This window comes from Meles meles, chromosome 3 (assembly GCF_922984935.1).
Source record: "Meles meles chromosome 3, mMelMel3.1 paternal haplotype, whole genome shotgun sequence".
Taxonomy (NCBI): Eukaryota; Metazoa; Chordata; class Mammalia; order Carnivora; family Mustelidae; genus Meles; species Meles meles.
This window is the reverse complement of record NC_060068.1, coordinates 104453942-104475380: the sequence shown is the minus strand read 5'-3', so window position 1 is coordinate 104475380 and position 21439 is coordinate 104453942. Positions and strand designations below refer to the sequence as shown.

Here is a 21439-nt window from a genome sequence, read left to right as displayed (position 1 = left end):
AACCACTTCTCACTTATTACTATTTTCTCAGGTTTTATAATAAACATAATTCACAAGTCATGAAATTTTCAGGTCTTTTTGAAATAAAAGTATCCCAATGTTTATCAACTCTCCAAAGGCAGAGATTTTAATTCTGAGGCATTCCCTCAGTTTGACCTCTTGCGAAGGAGGATTTCCTTTGAGACAAGTAAATATAACATGACCAAGTAGATCCTTGTGTTACCTCTTCAAAGACAAGGCAGGAAAAAGCGCAGCAATTTTAAGGTATCATTCTGTCATCGTAAACCTCAGAACCATTCCTATAGGCTCCCCTCTCTTTCTAAACCAAGCAATCCCCGTGTTTATCATCTTTCAAAAAAAACCCACATGACTTGTATAAAGTTCTCTGACATCTTTTATCTTTGACTGTTCTTTTTGGATGGACAGGGGTCTACAACCAAACATTTATACTTTCATTATCACTCTGCTTTTAGAAGGGCATGAAACTATCCCTTGGTGAAAATTCAATATACACATCCAAAATTAAACAAGATCTTAAAAATTACGTATATTCTATTCTCTCTAATCCCATGCTAAAACTCATGTTTTACAAAAGTATGCCCCTAGCTGATTCAGGAAGCAATATTCTTTCTTAGAATGCATCCACTTCTTGATTGTATAAGGCATGTAGTTTATAAAATGCAGGAATACTCTGCAGCCTCCTAACACTCTGGTTGTAATTACTACCTTTACACATATTTCAGCCAGCAGTCTATTTGACACCCACATTCATCGCTGCTGAAAAATCAGAATGCATTCTGTTTGTTCCCAATTTTTATTTTCTTTCACCCTAAGGACCTGTGAAACAAAGTGCAACGATGCTGGAGAAGGAATATGCTTAAGGCCCAGGAGGAGAAAGACTCCTGAAAAATCAAGGGGGAACACCAGGCAACCTGGTTTGAGCGACACACATCAGCATCTCTAACAACCAAATGTTTTTAAAAGATGATTCCCAACAACTTTTTAAACTTTGACTCCATGTGCTTTCCACCCAAGATGCATCAGAGAGTTAAGAGCGCATCTTTGGCAATAAGTAAGCTCTGTGTCCCATTCAGTTGATATATACTTAGAACCTGTATAAGCTTGGAAAGGTACAGAGCAGCAGAAGCGACAAAAAATTCTGCAGAAGCAAACAAATAACCTTCAGGCACACAAGGTCCAAACCAGTGCAGCTTTATAAAGTACCTTCTTAATGGAATTCCAGAGGGCACACTCTAGCAAAGGTGGAACAGGGAAAACAGCTTTCAATCTGCTTTTAGCCTATAGTTCAAAAAATTAAGCCATGGGTAACAAAAGCACACCAGCAATCTCTCCCCCTCCACCCACCCACACACACATACAAACATAAAGAGAAGTGGATTGCAATGCTTCTCCTAGTCTCTCATTGCCACAGACTTCTCATAAAAAGAACAATGAGAAAGAAAATTCTCATGCTTTGAGGTGAGTTACAGCTGGCAAGAAAGGAGTTAAGTAGCACTGCTTTTCAGAAAACTTTCCAGTCCTCTAACTCTGAATGCAATTCTCACTACCTGTTCTCTATATCTTTTTTAAAAACAATTCAGCAGGCTAAGAGTTAAAACCAACACCTCAGAAAGAAAAAGAGAACTTGGTTCGGCTCCACCCTCTGTAAAGTAAATACCAAAAACTGAGCCAAATCCACTCAGCATATACAAGACTCCACAACATTCCAAAACACAGGTGAAAAGTTAAGTTTCCTCACATATCTCAACTTTCAGCACCATGCACTTACATTTCTACAATTTCACTTGTGAAACACACAAGTGTTAGATAAAACAAAAACACAAATAAAACTCGATTTAAAGGACTTGAAAAACATTTACAAAAGTCACAGAGTTCATTATGTATCAGCAGGAATAACTGGAATTCGGGTGAGGAAGGTCAAACAGTACCCATGGAAACAAAAGCAAAACAAAAATAACAGATATATATGCAGAAATAAAAAAGGAATATGGGCCCCAGAACCTAAGTCTTAGAAGGAAAGCTCTCTGAGTGTCAATTCCTATCCTAAAGAAACACAAGGAAATGTTGCTTTAATCGCCACAGGGGGAGGGTCATCACTACCACTAACCCAACACTTCTGGAAAAAAAAAAAGTTCACATGAAAAACAGGGAGTTACTGACAGCCCATAAGTCAATGGAAAGGGCAGTCCAGAAGCACCTGCCTTGCTAGAAATAGGTAGGAAGAGATGAGTCACTATTTTAATTCTGCTTAGTGCTCTCCACATTTCAATCTTCTAGGTCCCAGAGCAACATTTTCTTCCTGTTTCCATCATTTTATCAGTTTTCTACCCAAACTTGTGGAGTTCAGAATGCTAAAAGTTGGGGATACGAGAAAAGAGAAAGAGCAAAGAGTCAGAACCCAGTTGATCAGTACAAAGAAATCCTGGGATGAGGGCATAATTACTTGGAAGACAAGATTAAATAACTACATTTACAACTAGCAAATGATTACTAAGATTCAAGATTCCCTCTCTTGGGGCGCCTGAGTGGCTCAGTGGGTTAAGCCGCTGCCTTCGGCTCAGGTCATGATCTCAGGGTCCTGAGATCAAGCCCCGCATCCGGCTCTCTGCTCAGCAGGGAGCCTGCTTCCCTCTCTCTCTCTCTCTCTGCCTGCCTCTCTATCTACTTGTGATCTCTCTCTGTCAAATAAATAAATAAAAAATATTTAAAAAAAAAAAGATTCCCTCTCTTGGATAGCGCCCCATATCTCTCAAAGCTTTTACAGTAAAAAGCAAACAGCTCCCTGGAGAAAGGAGTAAAAAAGATTTAGTGCAAAGGTAATGAAATATGATAGTGTTACATGAATATCAGTAGTCCTTCACACTCGGATTGGAAGTCACTGGCACCTGAGGAAAGCCATACTCTTCTACAGGTCAGAAAAGGAATGTCACTAGGCTCTCACACAGGAGGTGGCAGACGAGCTGAGATGGTTATCATGGGAAACGTACAAAAAGCAACTGAATTACTCAGAAACTTCTTCGACTTGCAGTGTAACTTCCTCCCTACTGGAGAGGTTTAAATCACCAACCTAGGTCAAGAGGGGCACATCATTATCATGAGAAGTTCTAATCCCTGAAAAGTGATAAGCAACGGGGCAAAGAGATAGGTTTTCTGGATGGAGCTATACCGGGAACCAAATTAACGTCATGCCCAATGACCATGGATGGACCTGGGCAGGAGGAACCCATTCCTGCAATCACAAGGACAAACATGTAAGGGAGGAGGGAAGGTAGGGCCCAAGTCAGGTAACATTCCAGAGGGGAAGGATTATCAGGTGACACCAGGCTGAGGGCCCAGAGCTGGGGCTAGGAGAGAGGAAAGTTAGCAGGTGAAAGGGATCAATCTTGAGAAGGAAGTGACCTTTAGGAGAAGCAAATTAAGAGGATAACAACAACAACAACAACAACAAAAAAGGAGGGGGGAGTAAGAGTAAGAGGGAAAATGGACCCAGAAAAGCACAGAGAACAAGACAGAGGCGGGTGCGGGTAACAGAGAAGAAAGGAAGTGGGGCTAAGAGGGAAGGGATGGGGCTAAGACCCGCCAGGCTATGGGGGCGGAGGGCAGAGCTGGCTTGCGGGCGGGGGGAGGGAGGACGGGAAGGTGTGAAGAAAGCCCCGAGGCTGCCAGGGCGAGAGCCGTGTAGGACTCTGGGGTTTCCCGAGGTCCCTCCTGGAGGGGTAGGATGTCGGACTGTGGAGCCCGGGACCCAGTAGACCCAGAAAGAGGCGCGGGGGCGGCTCCCTAGAAACAGCCGTGCAAACCTGGGACCGGCTGAGGGGGGGTCTCCATGGACCGGAGGGCGGTTACGGGGCCAGGCTGAGGGAACCGGGTGGGAGGGACACTCACAAATTTCTTGGATTTGCCGCCGTCGCCGCCCGCCGCAGGCAGCTCGTCCGGGCTCCGGCCCTTCTTCTTGTCCCGGGGCCCGCGGCCGGGGCCCTGGCCCCCGCTGAGGGGGTCCATGTCCAGGTTCGCGCTGGCAGATGACCCCGCGCCAACGCCGCTCCCGCCCGGCACCTCCCGACCTGCCGCCGCCGCCGCCGCCGCTGCCGCTGCCGCCGCCGCCCAGCAGCTCCTCAGCCCGCCGCCGCGCCCCGCCTCATTAGTATGCCGGGCTGCGCGCGCCTCATGAATATACAACGGCGACGCCTCGCTCCCGCCGGCCTGCCCCACTTCCGCCCGGACCCGCAGCTCCTACCAATGGGGGGAGGGGGTGGAGGCAAGTCGCGGAAGCAAGCTACCTGCCCGGCGGGCCTAACCATTCGGACCCACGTGTGGGGGGGGCTCTATGGGCGGTGCAACTCTGCGGCCTCAACGCGGGATGGCGCCACCTGGCGGTCAGCGCGGCGCAAGCCTTCCCGTTCCCACGCAGTGCCCACGTGGCTGTAATGCCCAGACCCTCTCACACCCTAGACCAAGATAATATCTGTACCAAAAATCAAGTAAGAGAGAGTGTCATCTCGGCCGAAAATCCAGTGCCGGTCTTTCAGGGATGATACAGTTTTTATGTGTGCACTATCAGTGGAGCACATGAAAAAATTATCATTTATTGAAAGCTATGTGCCCAAAACAGAGCCTGGTCCAGAGCAAGTGCTAGACTGGAACTCAATTAGCCCTGGAGTTACATTACCTGCTTTTGAATCGCAGGTCTGCTATTTTCTAGTTGTTTTTTAATCTGAAAAACTATTGCCAACATGTGACTACACAGTAATAATTATTATATATATTATATATATACATATTATATTGTATTATAATAATTACACAGTAATAATTACCATTTACCAAGCACTTGCTCTAAACCCAGCACTATGTAAAACTTTTTTTTGGGGGGGGGAGGGTTGGCTCAGTCATTAAACACCTGCCTTTGATTCTAGTCATGATTCCAGGGTCCTGGGATCCAGTCCCTTATTGAGTCCCTGCTCAGCAGGGAGCCTGCTTCTCCCTCCCCCACTCCTCCTGCTTGTGTTCCCTCAATAAATAAAATCTTAAAAAACAAAAATCTGTTTTTCCTCACTGAATCCTCACCTTGTCAATGTAACAGATTCCTCTAGTTTCACCATTTTACAGATAGAAAATTTGGACTTCTGAGAGTTACAGTGACTTGCCCAAGGACATACAAGTGGCAAAAATTTAAACCCGGGTTAGTCTGCGAAGTCCTGTTCGACCAGGATTTCTTACTGACATAAACCAAACCTGAGTGAAGAGAGCAGGTGTTCTCCAAGAGTATTCTTTGATTGACCAGCTTGCTTTGTCCCTAATTTCATCCATTCTCCCAGCTACATCCTTCCTCTTGTGTAAAGTTATGTGGCACCCAGAAGGCCCTCAAAGTATTGACTTAATTATCTTACCTGCAGCTGGAAAAAGATTTTAAATATATGTTCCTGGAGGGCAGAGTCAGTGACTCAACAACTCTGAGACCCTGACGATCAGGCTAGAGCCTGGGATATTACAGGGACTCTCCAATGCTGGCTGGCTCAGAAAGCTGGCCTTCATCTCTTGCATTCCACTTTCTAATCGCCTGGGGGCAATTGCAAAGAACTGTCGAGCCCACCCTTCAAACTCAGTTTGTCCAAAACAGCTCAAAAACTACATACTTTCTAGCTAGAGTACTGACAGACAGACAGGATCAAAGCATGTAAGGAGTGATCCATCTATCACTCTTCCTTCTCATACCACTGTCTACCTCCTCTATAACACTTTATCTCACTCTTTACTGGATTGTAGACTGCTCTAGGGAAAGGTCCACATTTGCGGCTACTATAGTATCTACCATCGCTCTTCACACAGACATTAAAATAATGAGGAACTACTTATGTCAGGCACAGTGATAAGCACTTGACATCTTTTATCCCAGTAGATCTTCACCAACTAGCATCACCATTTCAAACACCCAGGTTCAAAAACCTGAACTCATCTTCTCCTCCAGCTCTTAAGCCAGTAATCTGCCCAGGTTTCTCTAACTGATAATTACAATGCTCTATTAACCCCTTATATATGAGTAACACAATCCATGTAGAATGCATACACAGGGCCTAAAATAAGTGCTGAATGAATGTTAACTATGATTTTTATTATATACATCATTACCCCCGCTCCTCCTCCTTTCACACACAGTTGGCTAGCAAGAATTAAGAATATTCCCAGGAAGGCAAAAGGTACAAAAAATACCAATTTGGTTTATTGGATAAAAACAGTGGTAAAATGGACATATAGCCAAAAGTTAGAATAGGATATTTTCACATCCTCCCCGACTCAAAACCGTACTTCCCATCATCTGGGGTTAAGGTGTTAGGGAGCCAGAGCCCACTAAAATCCCTCGCTCTTCACCTGCCCTGGAAACAAGGCCTGCAGTACGAGAACCCAGGGAAGAAGAAAGTCAGAGGCAACGTCAGCCCTGCCTACAACTTCATCCCTAAAAGTCTCCGGGTTGGAGGGAAGCAGGGAAGGAGTAAGGGAGCCAAAATGGCAGGGACTGGCCTCTAGGGCCCACTGCCCAGGATATCCTAGAGGAAGTTATCCTTGTCCCTGTCTGATCCCTAATAAGTACCATTGTCAGGCCTTGGGAAGAAGAGGAAAGGGGACATTGGTTCAAATACCAGATGTGGTCTCCAAACCCTCTTCCAGCACTGGTAAAAGCCCAGAAGGTGACCATCAGGGCTGGGGGTGCCACATCTTTTCCCTCCTGCCCAAGCAAGAGGTAAAAAGGAATTCCTCAGGACAGAGCAAGCCCAGCTGCTCTTAAATTTCCACGTCGCTTTCCTTGTCATTGTCATGGTCTCCATCATAGAACTCGTTGGGTGCCTCTGGCCTGCAAAGCAAGGGAAACAAATCAGGGTCCTATTCTCCAAGTTCTCACCTTCTCCCACACAGCTACCCTCTCTGGAACCACTTCCTAGGCCCCTTTAATACAGGAAGCACTCTTCTCCTATTGGCAGATACTGGTCACTATCCATCCCATCCATTCATGCAGTCTAAATAGACATTTATGGAGTGACACTCCATGCCAGCCACCATCATAAGCCACAGTGATATGGTAGATAATAAGCTGGATAAAATTTCTGTCTATCCTCAATAAACTTACTGAATAAACAAGATAACTAACAAAGTCAATAAATAAAGATGATAATTTCCCATGGTGGCAAGTGCCCTGACACAATGAAATAAAGGGACGTGACCAAGAGTGAAGGGGGGGAAAGGGCACATTCCAGGCAGAATTATTAGAGACAGCTGTTCTAGGAAGGTAAGACTTCAAGTCTGAGAAGGGGCTGGCCAGGCAGAGATCTCAGGAAGCCCATTCCGAGCTGCAAGAAAGCCAAATACAGAGTTATCAGGTGGAGGGAGACTGATGTATTCGAGGAGGAGCATGAGGCTAGGATGGTGGAGAGCCGTGTGCAGGGAGAAGAGTAGTTACAGATGAGACCACAGACACAGGCAAGCACCAGCACATCTTTAAAGCCATGATCAGAGAATGGGGTTTTGTTCTAAGAGCAATGGAAAGGAGAATTGTAAGCAGAGAAGCAAGTGAAGGGATGTGAAAGCAACACAGTGCCCAGTAAGTACTCAATACTCATTTCTTTCTTTTTGGAAAACTCCTCTCTGGGAAAACACAGAAAACCGAATTACCTTGCCCACAGCTGATAACTAAGAAAGAAGGGAGAAAATCATCAAAGAGAAGCTGGGGAACAAAGTCAGGAAAGGCCCTATATGCCTGGTAAGCAATGTCTCAGTTACTTCTGAGTAACTACCTCAGGTATGGAGGTGTTGAGTCAGAGACTCAGGTTTGACTCTCAGCCCTGGTATTTAACTAGCCTTAGGATGTCTGGCAAGTTACTTAACCTCTCTGAGCCTTAGATTCCTCCTCCAGTAACTGAATGTTAACAGCCACCTCTCAGGGTTGTCTGAAGACAGCAGAATGATGACATAATGGTATGTACGTTTTAAAATAAAGCATTTAGTACTGAGTCTGGTTCTTAGCAAACCCACAGAAAGTCGTAACTCCTCTTATTACTACTCTGCAAGTGATATGCAAGTTGGAGCTATAGGCATCAAAGAACAGGAACTTGGTGGGTAGTCTGACAGGGAGGGAGGGCTTAGGGCAGGAAGAGCTACTGCTGGCTCTTGAGAGGGGGTGGTATTGTACAGACATTAGGCCCAGATTCCAGCCTAGAACCAGAGATGAAAAAGCCAAACTCAACCAAAAGGAGTAACTTAAAGCAGGTTTTTAATAAAATCAATTTCTAGAAGTCAAGCTTCAGAGATCTGGAGAAGTTGACAAAGAGGAGACAAGGCGGTGAGACATTAAAAAGGAATCCTGAGGCCAGATTTTCAGATACTTCCTCAACCAGGAGTGGGAATAAGGCGGTGTTCGTGGAGGAGAAGTGGACTAGTCCCGAAGGTCCAAGCAATAAAACTCGGGCCTAAAGGAGAGTTATGGAAGCTGACCTCTAATACAGAGAAGCAGATCCTGGAAGGGTCTGAGAAGGCCATGTGACTCTGCAGCAGAGTCAGCTCAAACCTCTAACAGTGCGTGGGAGGTGCAAGTGTCCAGCTGTGGTTATCCCTCAGCCACGTAAGGGTATCTGTTCTCCATTAAGTGCATCTGTTTCTCCACTTCTGTGTTCTGCTGTCTTTTCCCTTCATTTTTCAGAAAAGCCTATTCTGGGATTAAAAAAAAAAAAAACACCTCTACCCGAATCTCTTTTTTTCCTAATTCAATGCATCTGTATTTAAGTATATATCTCAGAAAAATAAAGATTAAAAAAAAATAACCGTAATGTAATTATTGTATCTGAAAAAAATGAACAGAGGAAAGAAATCAAAGGGCCTTAAACAGCAGTATGTGAGCAGTGACTTGTAGTGCTCCGAACCTGGAAGGAGCCAGTAAAATGCTGGAAAGACTATAAACCCTTACAGATTGTTTGGAAGGCAATTTGGCAGCATATACCAAAAATTTTAGTGCACACAGCCTTTGACCTAAGTAGAAACAATTCTGGGAATCTAACTCACTCATACAGCATGCAAAGACATATATATATATATATATATATGGAAGGGGGTTCAGGGCCACATCTTCGTTAGGATAAAAAAATGGGAAATAATACAAATGCCATCTATGGTACTTAAATTATGCTACAGCCACATGATGGAATATTATGCAGCTGATAAAATAATGAAGCAGATTATATATAATCACATGGAAAAATACACTGTTTAAAAAAAAAGAACCAGGGGTGCCTGGGTGGCTCAGTGAGTTATAAGCCTCTGCCTTCAGCTCAGGTCATGATCTCAGGGTCCTGGGATCGAGCCTCACATCGGCCTCTGCTCAGCAGGGAACCTACTTTCCCCTCTCTCTCTGCCTGCCTCTCTGCCTACCTGTGATCTCTCTCTCTGTGTCAAATAAATACTTAAAATCTTATTAAAAAAAAAAGAACCAGTTATAAATTGTAAAGCAACCAGTATAGATCCAAACTGCATTTAAAAAAAAAGATGCACAAGCTCTAAGAATGCATGTATATGTATATTTGTGTTCCTATGCGCATGCTGAAGAGTATACTTAAACCCTACTGAAAAAGTCTATTTGAAAAGATATAAATCAAACTATTAATAGTGGTTACTTTGTGGAACTGGTCTAGGATCGTGTGAATGCAAGCTTAACATTATTTTGGTGCTGTTTAAAATTCTGACAATAAATATGTTACTTATTTATGGCACAATCACACATACAGAAAGAGTGGGAAATTACAAAAGAGCAAAGGGCAGGCATCCCAAGGGAAGTAAGCCAGGGATGATTAAGCTAATGCCTTCTAATGTACTTTTTCCCTCTTAACTTCCCCGACAAGCCTGCTGGAAACTCCTGCTCTCAAGTCACTGCCCCAGACCTGGTGTAGTTCTCCTCAGGACCCCTCTCCTCTGCATCAGCCTCGTCAGTCCTGTCATAGGTTAGGAGGTCTGCAGGCACATCATGAATCTGGACGCTGGGTGCATGGTTCAGCATCTTCAGGTTTTCAAAGATTGTCTGGCGGATCTGGTCCAAATACTGGTTGGGGATTTGGAATACAGAGTGAGTGATTCCCAGAGCATCCACCCTTCTAGCTGACTCCCACCCTTACGATCCTAGTACTAATCCCCCCAGTCCGATTGCCTCTACTTCAACCTGGGCTGTGTCTTAGCTGATAACAGTGACAGTGGTAGCTGAGAACTTTTTTCTCTTCTCTGGTTTCTCCAGTTTCCCCACATCCTGAACCTCTCCTCGGACCTCCCCACCCCTGGGTTCATCATTTTGGGTTCAGCTGCTACCTGACGTGAGTTCTGATTCTCGATGCGCGTGCTGACATCTGGATGGAGTGTGAAGTCTGGGGCAAAGTACTCGAAATACTCTAAGTGGGGAAAGGGAGATTAGAAGAGAAGGCATGGCTCAGACAGAGACAACCAGATCCCAAGACTTCCCAATCTATTTCCTTCCCATCCAAACCCCCTGCATAATAGCTGTCTAATCTTTTCCCTGCTCTGAACTCAGCGATTTAGTCTGCAGGGCTCCTAGAGTGTCAAATTTCCTATCTGTAATAAAAAGAAAAAATTTTTAATTCCCATCTGCCTTCAAATTATGCCATTCTGGGGGTCTTCTGAGAATGCCTCCTGCTGTGGGTTATCAGAGAGTGGTCCTTACCACTATAGGGAAGCTCCTCACTAATGGCTTCTTCTACCAGCAGTGACGTTTCATATGTCCTGAAACCAAACAGCAGAGTGGGCTAGGCTGAGCAAATGGGCCCTCCAGCCCTCTCAGGGAGCCCCCAACTCACCAACTCGCATAGGACAAGGGGGAGAAGGAAAACCAGGGAGCATGCTCACCAGCAGCGGGCAACATTTCGGACAGTATAGCCACCACCACCTAGCACCAGTAGAGGGATATTGAAGCTCTTGACATATTCGACACATTCCCTGTTAGAAGGAACCAGAGGAATGGCTGGAGGAAGTAATCAAAATGCAAAGTATACGTCTCTAGGTATTGCCTCGAAAGGGCAGAATGGAACTAGAGAAGCCATAATCTTGATCTAGGTAGTGAAATTCATCGAGTTATACCCTTGAGATATGTGTACTTTATTGTCTATATGGTGTGTCTCAGTAAAAACTGAAACACACAGTGCGTTCCCACCTCTCTCCAGCTCAACATCCACCCTGGCCCTTCATCTGTTAATCAACAAGTACCAGTGCTGTCAGTTCCAGCCTCCACAATACAACTCCCATCACCTACTTCTCACTGGCCACCTCCTCCACCTAGGCCCAGGCACGACATCTGCCGCCTGGGCAATACCAACACGTTCCTAACTGGCCTTACACTTCCACTCCTGTCCCCCACCCCACCCGCAAGCCTTCCTCCTTTCGGCAGTAAGAGCAGTCGCTTTCAAACATCAATTGGGGGCACCTGAGTGGCTCAGTTGGTTAAGCAACTGCCTTCAGCTCAGGTCATGATCCTGGAGTCCTGGGATCAAGTCCTGCATCAGGCTCCCTGATAGGCAGGAAGTCTGCTTCTCCCTCTGACCTCTCCTCTCTCACTCTCTGTCTCTCATTCTCTTTCTCTCAAATAAATAAGAGCTTAAAAAAAATCAACTGGATCGTGTCATTTCCCTGTTTAAAACCTTCCCACAGTTTCCCATCATATTTGAAATACAATCCAGACTTCTTACCAGGGTTTAAGGGCTCTGCATGACCTCATCACTGCCGACCTTTTGGGCCTCCCGTCAAACCACCTCCAGGCTGCTCCCTGTGATCTTGCCTCCCCACTCTGACTTCATCTTCTGGCTGGCTACACCAGTTCTTTCCTATCTTAGTTCCTCTGCATAGACCCTTCTCATTGCTTGGGAGTGACTCTCTCTTTCTAGTCTTCCTATGGCCCATTCCCCAACTACCCCCATTCCACATACTGAGGCCCAAAGCCACTTGAAAACCAGGGGCAGAGGAGAGCAGGTCTCACCCATGTCCTCGAATGCTGAGGTTGAAGCAGCCCAAACGATCACAGCCCAGGGAGTCAGCTCCACACTGTGAAAAGCAAAACCCCAGGCAGCTGCAGTGAGATGACTGATCAGAACGACCCAGATGTCCTTCACTTCTGTTCCCCGACAAACACAGGGGCTATCCTCCTCACCGCTCTATTCCCCTAAGCCCAGGCAGAGCCCTCTTGAAAAAGCACCAGCAGAATTACCTGGAGCACAATGCATGTGGGTTGGTAGAAGTCCACCACCTGGTTGATAACTGGCTGGAAAAGGTGCTTGTAACCTGGGAGAGGGCCAAAGATGGGCACCTGGCACCCCAAGGGGATGGGGAGACAGGGAACAAAAGGAAAAAAGGGGTTGAGAGAGCATGTAGCCCAGGAAAAGGGGCAACCCAAAGAACCAAATCATTGGTTCTAAGCTTCTGGATGGGGTCCCAGACCATTTTGAGTGACTGATGGAAGCTAATGATCCGTGTCCCAGAAAAAAATGCACATACACATGAATATGTTGCATACAATTTCCGGGGGGTTCATGGTCCCTCTGAAGGCCATTCATCCTTAAGGACACCTGGCCCAACAGTAGACAATACCAGGCAGAAGAGGTTAATTCAAGGAGGAAGAAGAGGCCTAGTAAGCAGGGAAACGACCTCGATACTTACTCTGGTCATCGATGCCATCCCGCAAAGGCACATTGAGACAGTAGTAGCGACCACTCTCTGCTCCAACTTCATACATATCACCTATAGGCAAGTGGAGAGTAGGGGGTAGGAGCTATACACAGGGGACAGCCACCTGTGAAGTAGCCACCTACTTCAACTTCAATCTGTACATCGAGGGCCTCTCACTACATCTGTGTACATCCACCACACACTCTCTAGAGACACTTCATCTCTTGTGGCTTGCATTCATTCAGCAAATAATTTTTGAGGGCCTACTATGAGCCAACCTGTGCATCAGGCACTGGGGCTACAACAATAGAGAGAACTAACGAAATGAATGAAATCCCACCAAGCTTATACTCCTGGGGGATGGGCATGATAAGGGAGACAGGAAACAGAACAAAATACTGCCATATATACAAACAGCAGTGAGTGCTCTGAGAGAAGCAAGCATAGTGACATGACAGAGTAATAGGGAAGGAGGGATTACTTTAACTGCAGTGGTCAGGATGGACCTCTCTGAGGAGAAGCCACTTGAACCAAGACCTGAAGGCTGAGCAGGAGGCTGTCATGGCAAAGAGCTGAAGGTGTGAAGGGGATGATCATCCCTACTCCCATACCTGTGCCAGGAAAGAAGTAGTTCCCATATTTGTGGAAGGAGACTGTCATCACCCGGTCAGTGAGGTAGAAGGCTTCCTGAACTCCATCACCATGGTGGATGTCGATATCAATGTAGAGCACCCGAGGGTGGTACCTGGGATGAGAGCCAAGCCAGCGTCTGAGGCAGAGGGGAACCCCAGCAAGAAAACCCCCAACCCACAACTCCCAAAACAAGGTTTGGAATTATGAAGCCCAAGTCACCTGAAACCTAATACCACCAGTTCCCTACGGGCAACTCTGGACTCCAGCCTGGAAGCAGGGACAGGAGAGGGATGTGTAGAGAAGACTGAAATGTGAGCAGGCAGGAGGGAGTGTGCAGCAGGGCATGGGAAAGTAGTCTGAGTAAAGCATTAAGAACGGTGGAGAAGCTAGTGTGGGGCTGAGGAACGGGTCACAGCCAGCACAGTGTGGGATACCGCCTCGGCCATGGGTCTCATAAGTCCCTCCATCTCCTTCCAGGCTACTTACTTGAGCAGCTCCAGGATGCCAATCACAATGTCATTGACATAGCAGAAGCCAGAAGCCTGTGGTGAGACAGTGATCTTACAATGCAGTAACGATTCTTCTCCCCAGCTGCCCCCTGGTGTCATCCTGACCACCCACACTAGGGCAGTCATTGTCTCCCCCATCAACTCCTCACTCACCTCAAACTTCTTGGCATGGTGCAAACCACCAGCCCAGTTAATGGCAATATCACAGATCTGAAAAACAAACACCCAACTCACAGTCCTCCTTGCCCACTCACAAAGCTGGAAGCTCAAGGTCAGGGTTAAGGCCTTTGGTTAGAAGGACCCACACCAAAGGAAGAACAGGACTCAGGGCCACAGTCACCTTGTTGTTCAGCTGGGTTGCTCCTTGCAGAGATGCGCCTGTGTAACGGGAACAGAACTCAAAGAGCCCGGGAAACACTGGGCTGCAGGAAAGAGAAGCAAGTCAGAGCCCTTCCTACTGTCTAGACCCTTCCTACACCTCTCCCCTGAGTCCAAACCCCTCCAACCTCCATTGTTCAATAAACTCCTAGTCCCTATATACCTAAGTTATCTGCAAATTTATTCAACAAATATTTTGGACTGTATACCAAGCCCTGTGTAAGGCACTGGATGGGAAGTAAAAAAGCATTTCACTCTGTCAGGGAGTTTGTAGCCTGGTTGCAAAGAAAAGTAGGCAGCTTCTAGGTACTTAAGAACACATGCCATAAAAGAAATAATTTGAGAGGGAACATAAACTTTGTTTCTTTTTCAATGTTCTTTTATGCATTTCATATTTTAACACAATGTTCAATAACATTCTTTCAGAGTCACACGTTTTTGAGGTGCCTGGGTGGCTCAGTTGGTTAACTGTCTTCCTTCAGCTCAGGTCATGATCCCAAGCTCCTGGGATCAAGCCCCACATCAGGCTCCTTGCTCAGCAGGGAGCCTACTTCTCCCTCTCCCTCTGCCTGCCACTCCCCCCATACACTGCTTGTACACACTCGCTCTCTCTGTCAAATAAATATATAAAATATTTTTTAAAAAAAGAGTCACATTTTTAAGCAAGAGCTACATCCCTATATACCTGAAATAGTAATAATGATAATCCACAGAAAGCCTTTAACACAGTTAACACAGTATGTGGTACCTGGTATTCTACACATTGATAAATATTAATTATAATTATTACCATCTTCTTTTTTGTAAAAAGGAGAGGCCTGAAGCCAGATACAAAAGATTATATACTATAAAGCTCCATTTATATAAACTCTGGAAAAAACATAATATAGAGACAGATCTCAGATCAGTTGTCACCTAGAGGTAAGCTGAAGAGAAGACATTGACTATAAAAGGGCAAAAGAGCCCTCTGTGGGAAAATGGAAATAATCTATACTTTGATACATACTATCAAAACTCTCAAACTGCACACCTAAAACGGGTGAATTTTACTGCATGCAAATTATACCTTCAAAAACTTAACTTATGAAAAAGGAAAAGCTTAAAAGATTTTTACTTTTAAGTCTCAAAAGTAGAAAATGGTGCAGCTGACACATTTGACCATGTGATAAAGAAAGCTATAGAGAGTTTTATAGTTTCTCAAAGGTTCTGGGAAGGATTAATGATTAATACCTAGAAAACTAAGCAAATGAAAAAACAATGCAATTATCAACTCTAGGAAAAACAAAAAGATATACAGGAAGTAAGACTAAACCACAGTATACTATTTATTAGACTCTATAGTAAGTGAATTTTTCAAGATTCTAACAATACAAACATAGAATACTTATTTAATAAAAATTGTGATCTAACTATATTGTGAGGCTGGGATAGGAGGGCAAGCCAGGATGATAGTATGAGGAGACCAAATGCTAATTTCCCATACTAAGGGCTTTATAGGCAATGATTGAAGTTGAAAAGTGGAAAAAGAGCAACACAAGCATATTATAAGAGACAGGATAATATGGCAGCTTGATTTAAGAGCCCAGATTCTAGAGCCAGATTACCTAAATTCAAGCGTGGCTCTTTTTTTTTTTTTTTTTTTTTTTTAAGATTTTATTTATTTACCTGACAGAGAGAGAAAACACAAGGAGGGGAAGCAGCAGACAGGGAGAAGCAGGCTCCTCACCAAGGAGGGAGCCCAATATGGGGATCAATCCCAGGACCCAAGCCCAAGGTAGCCGCTTAACAACTCAGCCACCCAGGTACCCCTCAAGCCTGACTTTTTAACACCTACCAATGATCATGAGACTAGATAAGCTGTTTATAATTTCTGTGCCTAAGAGTCCTCATCTGTCAAAGGAGGCAATAAGAGACCCTGATTCACAGAGACTGATGAGATTAAATGACCTAATGCCTCTGAAGCATTTAAAATGCTACCTGACACAGAGTAGGCATTACTTAAGTATTACAGATTATTAGTAACAGTAGATTAGTGTCATTGCTTTGAAACCCAAAGATAAATACCAGAAGAAATAGCTAAATGAGCTGAAAGTGGCTGCCCCTAGGGAGAGGGATTTATGAGTGGGAGGCACAGATCTGGGACTTTTTTTTTCTCCCCATTGAAAGCCTTGCAGTATAATTGAGCTTTTTATATTAGATTAATTTGAAAACAATCAAAAATAAATTAAAAGGGAAAATCCCTGATTCTCATCTGAAATACAGAGATAACCATGACTGTAGCTTAAGTCTAACAGTACAACTGATGAGGTGCCAAGGGCTGAGTGGTAGTATTCCCTAAATGCACAAAGCACTTATAGAGCCCCAGCTGGGGCTTAGGGCTGACTCTGCATTCCCACACCTGTAAAGTGAGCTCAGAAACAACAGTAGCAGCAATAACAACAACAAAAAACAAGAAATCCCCTAAGACAGTAAGCAACTAAACACCAAATGACTAGTGCAATGTGTACAGACAGATCTCTGCGCCACGTGTGGTCAAGAAAGGTTCAGTGGGGGGTGCTTGGGTGGCTCAGTGGGTTAAGCCTCTGCTTTTGGCTCAGGTCATAATCTCAGGGTCCTGGGATGGAGACCCATATCGGGTTCTCTGCTCAGCAGGGAGCCTGCTTCCCCCTCTCTGTTTGCCTGCCTCTCTGCTTACTTGTGATCTCTCTCTGTCAAATAAATAAATAAAAATCTTAATTTAAAAAAAATAAAAAGGCTCAGTGGTGCGAACTTTGAAGGTGGTATGAAGGCCAGGAAGGCCTTGGAGAGGTTGAATGAGGAACAAAGGGCATTCCAGGAAGGCATTCTGTGAAAACAAGGGTATGGGATAAGCCTGGGAAGGTGCTCAATGCCAGCATTCTATCTTCCAGCTCGAAGTGCTTCCATCAGTAGGATCTTTCAGGGAAACAGTGTAGTGTTTAAAAACCAAGGCTCTGGGGGTGGTGTCTGAGTGGCTCAGTTGGTTAGACAACTGCCTTTGGCTTGAGTGCTAATCCCAGAGTCCTGGGATCAAGCCCCACATGGGGTTCCCTGCTTAGTGGGGGGCCTGCTTCTCCCCCTCCCTCTGCCGCTCCCCCTGCTTGTATGCTCCTGCTCTATCAAATAATTAAATTTTTTTTTAAATATATTTATTTATTTGACAGAGGGAGGGATTACAATTAGGCAGAGAGGCAGACAGAGAGGGGGGAAAGCAGGATCCCCGCTGGGCAGGGAGCCCGACATGGGGCTCAATCCCAGGACCCTGAGATCATGACCTGAGCTGAAGGCAGAGGCTTAACCCACTGAGCCACCCAGGTGCCCTCAAATAAATAAATTTTTTAAAAAACTGAAATAAATAGAATAAATTCAAAATAAATAAAAACCAGGTCTCTGGATCTGAATCCTGCCACCTCGACTGTTCAGTTTTGTTAATTCTGGTTAGTTACCTAAATCTCAAATTTTGGTTTTATGCCTAAATTAAGGCAAAGGACTATTATATCTCACTGTTGCTGTAAGAATGAAGTGGATATACCAGCAAACCTCAGCACAACGGTGCAAGCACTCAGGAGTAGCTGTTAGAGGAAACTCTATAGGACCAACAACCTGGTTTCTTTAAGAAATAAATTCAAGGTACAGGGACACGTGGATGGCTCAGTCAATTAAACATCTGCCTTTGGCTCATGACATGACCCCAGGGCTCTGGGATTAAGCCCCACATTAGGCACCCTGCTCAAGGGGAGTCTGCTTTTCCCTCTCTCTCTGCCCCTCCATCCGCTGCGCACTCTCTCTCTCTCACCCACTACCTGTATCTCATATAAATAAATAAAACCTTAAAAAAAAAAAAAAAAAGGAAGAAATTCAAGTTAGAGAAGGAAACAGTAGAGATTTAAAAACCTTAAGAGACGTTCAACCAAATACAACGTATGGGCCTTATTTAGATCCTAAATACATCAACTGCAAAAAAGAAAAAATTAGGAGACAGAGAAATCTGAATACTGATTGCAAATATGATGGTATTAAGGAATTAGTTTTTTAGGTGTGATAATGACAATGTGTGTATGTGTGCATGTTTGTTTTTAAGAATATCATTTAGAGACACACAGTAAAATATTTGCAGGTAAAAAATGTGACATCTGGGATTTACTTTAAAATAATCTGAGATGCAGGGGCTCTTGGGTGGCTCAGTCAGTTAAGCATTGGACTCCTAATTTCTACTCAGGTCATGATCTCAGCGTGGTGAGATCCAGCTGGCGTCAAGCCCTGTGCCTGCCCATGTCCTTACTGGGCTCCAAGCTGGGCATGGACCCTGCTTAAGATTCTCTCTCTCCCTCTCCCTCTGCATCCCTGCCGCCCTGCCCCCGATGGCTTGCCCCCTCCCTCCAAAAAAAACCAAAAAACCAAAAAACACCCAAACTAAAATAATCTGGGATGCAGATGAAGCAAGACTGGCTATATGCTCATAAACGTTACAGGTGGTAAAGGATACGTGGGAATTCACTGTACTATTTTTTCAGAAATGTTTGAAATTTTCCTTAAAAAAAGTCTAAAAATAAATTGAGTAAATGGTAGCTGTTATGATTGCTATGTTTTCATGAATATATATGAGAATGTAAACAAGGATAATGGCTTATCTTTGTTATCTGTTCCCTTCCCCACAGGGCCCAACTCTGAGTCTTTTTCATATGATTCAGCTCAGTGTAAACCTTCCTCAATGTAAATCACTCTCTTGCTTTTGGAACACTTTGATAATTTTCCTCTCCTCTAGGAATAAGAGCCCCGATTCATCACAAGGCTATTTAATTTTTAAAGGCCCTGCCCATCTCTGTAGCCTCGATTCAGATTACTTTTCTTTTCATATTCAGTGAATGACCTTTTTTCTGTTCCTCAAATGAGGGACACACCAACCTCTGACAGACCCTCAGCACATGTTGTCCCTAATTTCCACAATATTTCTGCCCTCACCACCTATCTGCCCAACTACCTTTCATCTAATTATCTCCTACTCTTTCTTCAGATCTCCCCTCAACCTTCATTACTTCCTCCAGCCTCTAGTAACCAGCCCACTCCCAAGATGGGTAATTCTGCGTATATACTCTCAGTCAGCCACATATCTCTCCTTCACAGGACTTAGCACAACGGTAATATTAAATTTTGTTGTTATGTATCACTGCATTGCCAGCAATTAGCACAGGGCCTGGCCTAGAGCAAACGGCCATTATTTGTTGAATAAACAAATAAGTAAATGATGATTCACTGACAAACAGACCCCCTTCATATGTTCCCACTGCTGCCACAAGACCTCACTCAAATGTTCTCCTTGAAATGTCTGGCATTAAAAATCCCAGTTCTCCCCTCACCAGTCATCGCCCACGTTGAAGGCATTAAGGCTCTTGGTGAAGCCTTGCATATTGGTGGGGCTGACTCTCTGCAAGAAGTCGATGTAGTCCTCAGAGTGAAAGCGGCACATGTCATGCTGGGAGGCCTGGTATGGCTTGAACACCTCGGGATGGAAACATAAGGTGAATCCCGGCGAGATCAGTCCCATTCATCAGGTTGAGACTGCCCACACTGAACCCAGCCCCATAGACTGTCCACATCCACACACATCAGCAGTCCCTTTACCCCTCCAATCCTTGTTATTCTACAAAGCAAAGGTCAGTGAAGAAGAGAGGCTCTGATGAGCCACGTGGGGTACTATGATCAAGCCTCCTAAAGACCAGTGCACTTGCCTTCTCCTTCCCACTTCCAGCCCAATCTTTCCCACCTTTTCTCAATCTTGAGCCTTTATCCACCTATTTTTTATTCTTTCCATACTCATCTCCTCCCCCTGCCTCTGATTCTATCCTCTCTCTTCTCTGAATTCTTAATTTTAGAGTTAAATAATATGGGATATATGACAACCTTTTAATCAAAACCCGGGAGAGCCACAGTGCTAAGCTAGAGACTTACTACCTTTTGGAGAATTTCACACACTTCTTTAGAAACTGGGAAAGAACAAAAAGCTTCTCTCCCCAGAAAATGCACATGGGTACATACCAGCAAACAATTTCAAGGGAGTCATAGATTCATGCACTAACATCAACTTAGTCTTTTCTGTAGCTAATTCACTTGTCTGCGCCTCAGCACAAACAAGTGGACAACACTCATTCATATTGTTGACTAACTCCCCTTGTGACGCATGTGGGCTGAGCTTAACTGTTAAAATCGGTGTGATATCACAACTATACATTCCAAGTTGGGGATTGTCCACCCCCGTGTATGTATCTGGGAGATGGAGGATTGGGTAGCAATTAAGTAGAACCCTGTGGGGGATATTCTAAGTTGATAGGGAAGTACATAGGACATTTCCCGCTCTCTTCCACACACACATACACATTTGCACACGGGGCTACAGAGTCCTCCCTGGAGCTCTAGCTCCTTGGAGGTGGCGAGAGGTGGCAGAGAAAGGGTGAGAACTGCGGTGGGAACACCTCACATCCAGATGAAGTGATCCATCTCCTCTCTCCTGAAGCCACAGCACTGCCCACATCCTAAGACGCTGGGGAGGAAACACTTTCTCTCTTCAAACCCCCCCCACGCCACCCTAACCATAGGCCCGAGGTTGATCTACCTGAGGTCAAAGGGTGGCCGACCTAAGGTGAAAAAATAATTTCCATTAAGTCGGTGGACACACCCACCAACACTCTGCTGATGGCGGGTGGTCCTGGCTGCTTCCATCCACCCTGCCCCCCACCCCAAGGGTGGGTCGCACGGGGTGCATTTAGGGCAGCCCACCTATCCTAGGGCCACACAGCTCGCCCGCACCCTCAATACCCAGCAGCGATGGGGAGACTCACGATCATCTTCTTATAGAGACCGTAGTGCAACACCAAACTATGGGTCAATGCCAAGCGATGGGGCTTCATAGGGTGCCCTGCTCCTGGGGGTGGGAGAAGAGAGTTCGTCAGTTCCCGTCGCTGGAGTTTTAGCCCCCGCCTCGAAACCTCCGCGTCCCGAAGCCCCTCGCGTACAGCCTTGCTCCCTCACCATAGTGGAAGTTGCCCACGTCTGGGTCGTAGAAATAGGCCACGGTCTTGGCCATGGTGCCGGCGGGAGCAGGCCCCGCGCCTCCGCCGCCCGCCCGGCCGCCTGCCCCACCCCCACTCCTACGTGCTGCGTGAGCACGCAGCCTGCCTCTGCGG

At 45.3% G+C, this 21439-nt stretch overlaps 2 protein-coding genes across 4 annotated transcripts in view; both read right to left on the bottom strand.

The window, feature by feature from the left end:
- Nucleotides 1–4161, bottom strand: part of DIAPH1 (diaphanous related formin 1) — a 96728-nt gene extending 92567 nt beyond the window's left edge. Inside the window, exon 1 of one of the 3 annotated variants that reach the window (XM_045999121.1) lies at nt 3907–4161. In XM_045999121.1, the coding sequence (XP_045855077.1) occupies nt 3907–4023 (117 nt within the window). In that variant the 5' untranslated portion in view covers nt 4024–4161. The remainder of the gene's footprint in view (nt 1–3906) is intronic. The other 2 variants (XM_045999122.1, XM_045999120.1) reach the window with 2 other exon arrangements.
- A 2058-nt stretch (nt 4162–6219) lies between these two features.
- HDAC3 (histone deacetylase 3) lies at nt 6220–21408 on the bottom strand. Its single transcript, XM_046000327.1, has 15 exons — nt 21285–21408; nt 21095–21177; nt 19616–19758; nt 14203–14284; nt 14016–14072; nt 13840–13895; nt 13332–13465; nt 12712–12792; nt 12263–12336; nt 12035–12099; nt 10912–11001; nt 10730–10788; nt 10360–10439; nt 9942–10099; nt 6220–6871 (listed from the first exon to the last, which is right to left on the bottom strand). The coding sequence occupies exons 1-15, from the start codon at nt 21337–21339 to the stop codon at nt 6802–6804; spliced, it is 1287 nt and encodes a 428-aa protein (XP_045856283.1). The 5' UTR covers nt 21340–21408; the 3' UTR covers nt 6220–6801.
- Between the last annotated feature and the right edge of the window lie 31 nt (nt 21409–21439).